Here is a 7,956-nt window from a genome sequence, read left to right on the forward strand (position 1 = left end):
AAAACCTTTCTGTCCATATGTACCTTGCCTGTGTTTTTATTTTGGTCAGTTTATTATGTGTTGGGAAGAAGCTGTTGTTTCAGCTAGATGGTTCATAAAGGAACTTAACTGTTGTTTATAGTTATCCAAATGAAGTGTGGCTTTACTCCATCAGTTTTAAGAGGCTTAACTTGACCCATAATATCATGTTCTGTATGTAATAAACAGCTACCTTTAAAAAGCATTTATTCAAGCTGCCAAGCAACAATTACACAAAGGATCATGCACTGGCACACTGATGTCTAATTTTGTAACAGCCATAAGACAGGGCGGGATTTTATCACTTAGAAATAAATGTCAGCCTGAATTGTTTTAGGCATTTCTTCTTTACATATTGCTAATCATCCCACTGTCTGCTCGTATTTTCCCCTTCCTCCCTCCCCTGTGCTGTGCATTAAGCTCTACTTTAATGTATAATTAATTCCTTTGATTTGAGGATTTGCAAGTGCTTTACAAGCATTAACTAATTAGTCCTCTCAACAAATACCCTCTTAAAGTAATTTTGTAATCTGTCATTTTTGATGAGGAAATTGAAGCAGCGAGAGGGTAAGTGACTTATTGTATGGGATTGGAAGTCAGTAATTGAAACCAGAAGTCCTGACTCCTACTGTAACCATTAGACACTTTTTCTTTAAAGGATGCTGACTGACACCTAATGCATTTTCTATAGAGTAAATTGTCCTTACTCAACAATAAGAGGTAAATTTGGCTCTCAGAAAGTGAGTAACTGTGTATCAGTATAAATGACTACGGTGTGTGTTCACTTCCTTAGTGGGTTCACTGCAACTAGTCTTTTGTTCAATGCAAACTGGCTTTCTGCCACCTAGTGGCCACACATTGCAATAAACCTGATACAGACAGCCAGCTAGGGGGAGTAAAAAGTGGGGTAAAATACTCTGTAGCAATCATGTGTCATATCTGCACCCAAAGACCCTGTAATGCATGGTGAAGACCTGATCCAAGTCTTCCCAGGTGATGTCAGTGAGCTTTGGCTCTGATCCTATGTCAGTATCATAAAAGCTTTATAACAATCTAACAGTATAAAGACATGTTTCATAAACATAAGCATCGCTCTACAGTCATTCACCAGCATGAGAAAACACTGCCAGCCTTATGCTACTGCTGGTGGCAGGAGACAGGATTAGAAGCCATCTGACCACCCCTTTGCCAGCAAAATTCCTACTGCTACAATGGAGCACGCTACCAGGATATTCCTGCTACTTGTAAGGCTGCAACGCTCCCTCCTGCCCTTATCCCCAGCAGCTCTGGACTCCGCAGGGTCTGATCCTCAGGAAAGAAGTGAATGTGGGAAAGTTCAGAAGTTTGAGCGTGGAATCGATAAGGAAACCACACATTTGGAGATAACCTTTCCCTCAGGCTACACCATGTGAAGGTTGCTCCGAATGCAGGAAACACACTCTATGCTGACAGCCTTAGATTTGACTGACATTAGTTAAAAATAAACTCAAACTCTAGGATCTGTAAACAAACTCCATGGAGTGTACAAGGAAGGGCACTAACCACACCCCCTCCCCAGTTCATTCCCAACTCCCTCAGGTGACAGGTTCATGTTTCATAGGAGCAGGTTGAACTGTAGGGCCCCGACTAACATCACCCCAGGTGTTAGTGTCAGGATTTCCCAACTTCCTTGTACCATGCAGTTAATTTTCCATCTGAAGAGGGGTGTCAAAGTTAAGTGCAACTTTAGTTTCCCCCAAACAGCTATCCCATACTTTCCACAATGGCCAAATGTGTTGATCCCAAGCTCTGGTGCACCCACAGGGTGATGCCAAGAGTTCACTTTGGTTTCCATTTGGTGTTTAAAACCTTAGCCATCAATAGATACCAAATGGCAAAGACGCATTCAGGGCCATGAATTCTCTCTCTTTCAGTCACATATTTTCCTCCAGTGGCATTAAACATACATTCAAATAAATTTAGAGATTGCAAATCAGGCACTAAGATCAGATCCAAAGATCAAAAGACAAACAGCTCCTTGGATGTACATTAGGAGGTGTCTCACTATATGCCAGTACAGAAATATAAAATTCTTTAAGACGATGACTCTTAACAAAAAGGGAAGGTGGGAGCAGCTGCTGTAGAAGGTTTTCAACAACAGTGCCCTTCTTTTAGTTCTTAAAAGATCTCTTCCAGAAAGAAGCTGGGACCATTCCCATCAATTGCGATTTTATACCAGGCCTTCTCTGACTCCTATGTGAAGATGCTAAGCCTGGAGCAGATGGGAGAATCTTTATCCAGTGTCTTTAAAATTATTCTATAGAAAATAACCCAGGACTACTGGCTTTGTACTATATAACTTCCTTTGTTTATGAAAACCCATATATATACATGGATGGCACAGGGCCCTAGCACACTCTTATATATATACTTGGCTTCAGTTCCAGAAGGTCCTGATACCAATGCATCAGGTTTTGGAACCACAGCTGGGGGCACCAAGATGCATACAAACACTCATTCTCTCAGCTGAAGGCAGCGCTTTGAAAGTTCATGCCATCCCATGTGAGCTCTTGCTGGTTTCACACTGAAAAAGCTATCAAGGAGGAGGAAGATATGCAACTGACATCAAGGGATCATCTCTGTGTTGGCAACTCCCTCTCTGAAAAGATCATCTTCACCTTCTCCACAATGGTCCACACTTCTGCCATGGCACCTCGACCTGGAGAGCAAAATTACACATACAGTGAAACCCTGGTACCAAGGACACTGCACAACTGTAACACCTAATGAAATCCAGCACCACAGCAATAGAGTGGGCCAATGCATTTTCCAAGAAGTTTTTTGTAGTGAGTTGCATCAAAAGCACTGGCAGAGCACTGCAAGGTCAAGTTCCATTGTCAAGTCCAACAGGCCAGTCATTACCTTAAACCGTGGGCATCAGGAATGGCTCAAGATTCCTAAAATGGCCTCATTATCACAAAGCAACTGTGTTCCTTCCCACATCCTGAGTAATTTCTATGGAATAACATGAAAAATACTGCCTCACTGGTCCTACAGAGTATGTATGCCCTTACCCAAAAGAAGGATGTTGTGAGAATAATACATTAAAATGGGAGGCATTCAGGAACTACAGCAATAAGTACCTTTGATAGCTAGATGAAGGAAAAGATGAGAAAAGGAAGGCATAGTGATCCAAACAGCTTTTTGCCTTCTCCCAAAATGCCTTTGGTTTTAGCTTCTCTGGGTTGTTCCCATTTAGAGTAATCACAGATATGCAAGACACCTGATGTAATACACTGTAAGAATTCCAGTGGAAATGCTATTGTCCAGTATGTTTTAACCAAGCTGGAAGTGATTTAAATGTATTTAGCCAACCATAAACACTTATTGGAACTCAATTCCAAAAAATGCTTTTGTTTTGTAGAGGTGAATTGTATTCCTGAAAGATCAGGAGCAGTGGAAGCAGTCCCTAGTGAGGAAGCATAAAGACAGTTTCTGAACATCTTATTTTCCTCATAAACGGTGCTTGTTATTGACAGTTGTAAAAATATTACTATACTTATGCTTGCTTAAACAAATTATATTTATAAACATTGCATTACAGGAGCTGATTTCCTATTATGAATAGAACTGGATTAAATTTTTCAGCTGCAATTATTTTAGCAAAAATAACCAATTTTCAGGTACTAAAACTTTCTGCGAATTCATGCTGGTTTTGCCTACCTGTTCCTATCAGAAAAAAAATTAAAAAGTTGATGCATTTCAGTGTGAAACAACTCATTTAGAAAGTATACTGCTATTACATCAAAAATGCTTGAAAATAAAATGAAACATTTTTGTTTCAGGTCAAAAGAAATCCTTCATTTGCTTGCAATGAATTTTTATTCAACTCCTCAATATGCCAAAATTTTAAATATTTTTCATTGAGGGTTGAGCTAAAATAGATTTTCTGTTCTTGGAAGAACAAAACAAAATTGTTATTCACACAAGTCTAATTAAGGATAACTCAAAAGTATTTAAAATACACACAAAACAAGCTTTCTTCCTCCATTGATACAACTGGCTCCACTGCTATAGTATCTGAGCATCTCAGTCTTCAGTGCAGTTAGCCTAATGCACAGACACTGTGCAATAGGAATCTGATTCACATTTTACAGATTGGGAATTTGAGTCCTAGTTAGACTAGCCCCAGGGCACAAGGGAAGGCTGTGGGAACTCAAGCTAAGGAAGTACGGGCAGGATGAATGGACTTCAAGGTGGATAGAAAACTGGCTGGAGCATTGGGTTAAGAGGGTAGTAATCAATGGCTCAGTGTCTAGTTGGCAGCTGGTATAAAGTGGAGTGCCCCAGGGATTGGTCCTCAGCCCAGTTTTGTTCAATGTCTTCATCACAACCTGGAAGATGGCATAGAGCGTACGCTCAGCAAGTTTACAGATGACATCAAGCTGGGGGGAGTAGTAGATATGTTGGAGGGTAGAGCTAGAATTCAGAATGACCTTGACAAATTGGAGGATTGGGCCAAAAGGAATCTCATGAGGTTCAACAAGGATAAATGGAGAGTCCTTAGGATGGAACAATCCCATGCAATTAGCTGGGGGCTGCCTAGCTGGGCAGCAGCTCTGCAGAAAAGGACCTGGGGGTTACAGTGGACAATAAACTGACCATGAGCCAGCAGTGTGCCCTTGTTGCAAAGGCTAACAGCATACTCGGCTGCACTGGTAGGGGTGTTGCCAGCGGGTCTAGGGAAGTGATTAGTCCCCTCTGTTCAGCACTGGTGAAGCCACATCTGGAGTTCTGTGTCTAGTTTTGAGCCCCCCACTACAGAAAGGATGTGGACAAAATGGAGAGTCCAGAGGAGGGCAACAAAAATGGTTAGGGGCCTGGAGTACACTGCTTCTAAGGACAGGCTGAGGGAACTGGTGTTATTTAGTCTAGAGAAGAAGACTGAGAGGGGATTTAATAGCAGCCTTCAACTACCTGAATGGGGGTTCAAAAGAGAATGGAGCTAGACTGTTCTCAGTGGTGCAGATAACAGATCAAGGAGCAACAGACTCAAGTTGCAGGAAGGGAAGTTTAGGTTAGATATTAGGAATAATTTTCTCCTAGGAGGATGTAAAGCACTGCAACAGGTTATCAGAGAGGCTGCAGAATCTCCATCTTTGGAGGTTTTTAAGACCTGGCTAGACAAAGCTTTGCCTGGGATGATCTAGTTGGGGATGCTCCTGTTTTAAGCAAGAGACTGGACTAGATGACCTCCTGAGGTCCCTTCCAAGCCTAATTTTCTATGATTCTTTGAACTCAGCAGAACATGGAACAGAATCCTGGCTGAACCATAGAACCATTCTTCTTGTCCATCCTCCTATCCTACACTATGAGCGTGGTTATGTGCTGGAACAGGCAACCTAGAGAGGTTGTGGGATGTCCATTGCCAGGAATTTTTAACTGGTTAGAAGGTTAGAACAATGTTTGTGTTGGATGGTTTAGACAGGAGCAATTCTGCTTTGAGTAAGAGGTTGGATTAGATGACCTCTTGAAGTCCCTTTTGGCCTTTCTTTTCTATGAATCTATGGGCAATAGTTAGTAACATTTACTTTTCATATATTAGGCGGATTTGAGTTTAGGAGGCTACGCCAACTTCTTGACCAGTAATCCTGACTCCTGGTTCTGGTTCAGACTCTTTATCACTGAGAAATATCTACATGGATTTTAAAAATTGGTAAAATATTGTTAAGTATTTCTTCCTGGTTTCTATCAGAACTTCTTTCCAATACGTTTTACTAAACTTTGGCAATGGCACTTCTTTACATACTGCAGCACTCTTAAGTTCATAGGGCAAGAAGGTTTTCTCACCCTGAGAGTATCAACTACACCATGAACTTCATGGGAGAAAAAGCAGCTAAGGACTGACCTTCATCCCCACATACCAGCTTCTTTACCACACAAGGGATCTCTGTGTAGCCAAAGCCCTTCAGTCGCTCTATCTGCTCAGCTGTAATAGGATGTTCCCACATCGCTGTGTTCATCGCAGGGCAGAACAGCAAAGGTTTGGTCATGTCCCATGCACGGATGACACAGGTCTGCAAAAAGAAGCCAGGAATTTAAATGCTGGTGTCTTTGCTGCCTTCCCTAGTTTTCTCTCTTCACCGTATTGCTGGATTAACCCCTTTCCAAGGCTCACCTTCATTTGGGCTGTGGTACTCAAATCTAGCCTAGTCACACTGGCAATGTGTTGGCAGCCTCCATGGATTTGCATTAGATGAAGTGAGACTGCAACAGCTTCAACTCTAATAGGAAAAGACTGGCTGGAGAGCTGCAGAGAGAACGGGTCCCAGATGAATCCATCTGAAGCCAAGGGAGCAGCTCGATCACTATGCACATGAAACATCTGCCTGTGTGGGCTACCTCTTCACAGTAAATGTAAAGGTGGCCACAGACCATGTTACAGAACTCCACGGACTGCATTTCAGCTACACCCACCATAGAGTGTAATATCAAGAAAAGGCAAGTGAGTCATTTTGCCGAAGTCAGGGCTGTTCAGTTCCTTAGAGGCCAGGGGACCATGTGCCCTGTGGGTCATACCAGCAGGAATCGTGTGTTGTGGGCTCCAAGAGACACTACCAGTGCAGGCCACAGGGCCCCACAGCACACCTCTGATTCACTGACCGCACAAGTGCTCCCTGCTGAGTGCTTCCCTACTTCTACCTGCTGCACTCTCTGTGCCGGTGTAAGAGCCAGGGGACTGAGATGGATCAAGGGCAATGGACTCCTCCACTGCACCACACCCTGCTAGGACCCCATGCATGAGTTTCCCTGGCACCATGGGCTGTGCTGTGCTGTGCTGCTCCACCCTGCCCTCTGGGGCAAGGCAGAAAGAAGCCAGACGGAGACAAAGATTAGAGCCTCTGACCATTACTACTGCAGCCAGAGCAATGGGGTAAGTGACAGTTGGGCGGCATGCGGCCCATGGGCTACCAGTTAGGTAGCCCTTGCCTAAGGGGAGCATTACCTGGATGTGTAACTCTTGTCAATGAATGAAGTATTGCATCTTTTACTAATATAACTAGCGCAGAGTATGATAAATATATCTGGCCTGTTAGAAAACACGTCAAGTATCAGGTAGCTGCTCTGTACTACAAGGAAACCTACAGCAATACACAATTTGGAAATTACTGAACATTAATCCAGTCTGAAAGAGATAGCTGATGGTCATTTCCAAACATGCTTGTCAAAATAGGGCTCAGCCAGTTCTATGTCTGGCTTTCAGAGCTGACAGAATGTAATGAGACTCAAGCTGGTCAAGTTTGCTATAGCATCCTTCCAGGTATTTACACTTGAAATAGGATCTCTGTTGGAGTTGCATCTTGCTCAGTCAACTTCCTGCCTGTTGTTTTGTGCTGTGCACCATGCATTTTTGCCAGAACAATTAAGGTTTTATCTGCTTAACTTGGATTCCCAGCTAGGTGTGAACTGACACTTCCACATCAATATTTTGTCTTATTCCTCTATAATGTCCCACAAAAAGACTAACAGTTGTGGAAATGTAACCGCTCTTTGCCTCTAATGCACAGGGAGATCTTCATGGGCTTTACACTGTTACTAGTGTTTATGTTTCTATAGTAACATAACCAGACTCCACACACACTGAACAAGAAACCAACCTGGGCCAGCTCCTACTGCACCAATTAAGTGCCTGAGTGCACTTCGATGCCTAAGTGCAATTCTATCCCACACTACTCAAGTCCTTAATAGTAAATACTGAAGATGGACGAACTCCCTTTCCCTCTCTCTGCTGTTCTGTGACTTGCTCTTATGGCTAAGATGAAGGCATGTTACAAAAGTAGGAAAACAGATGCGCCCCCGGGGGTTACAAGAAATAATGGCCACAAGCTGGAGGAGAGCAGATTTAGATTAGATATTAGGAGGAACTTCTTCACAGTTCGAGTGGCCGAGGTCTGGAAC

The 7,956-nt window shown here is 42.9% G+C and overlaps 1 protein-coding gene across 4 annotated transcripts in view; it reads right to left on the reverse strand.

Annotated features, from left to right (window-relative positions):
• Nucleotides 1-208: 208 nt before the first annotated feature.
• Nucleotides 209-7,956, reverse strand: part of PPCDC (phosphopantothenoylcysteine decarboxylase) — a 44,098-nt gene continuing 36,350 nt past the window's right edge. For 2 of the 4 annotated variants that reach the window (XM_019533321.1, XM_019533323.1), the window contains exons 5-7: nt 6,176-6,307; nt 5,906-6,074; nt 209-2,716 (exon numbers count right to left, since the gene is read on the reverse strand). In XM_019533321.1, coding sequence (XP_019388866.1) covers nt 2,631-2,716; nt 5,906-6,074; nt 6,176-6,307 — 387 coding nt within the window. In that variant the 3' untranslated portion in view covers nt 209-2,630. The remainder of the gene's footprint in view (nt 2,717-5,905; nt 6,075-6,175; nt 6,308-7,956) is intronic. The other 2 variants (XM_019533320.1, XM_019533322.1) reach the window with 2 other exon arrangements.

Source organism: Crocodylus porosus, unplaced genomic scaffold (genome assembly GCF_001723895.1).
Source record: "Crocodylus porosus isolate Cpor-Errol unplaced genomic scaffold, CroPor_comp1, whole genome shotgun sequence".
Taxonomy (NCBI): domain Eukaryota; kingdom Metazoa; phylum Chordata; order Crocodylia; family Crocodylidae; genus Crocodylus; species Crocodylus porosus.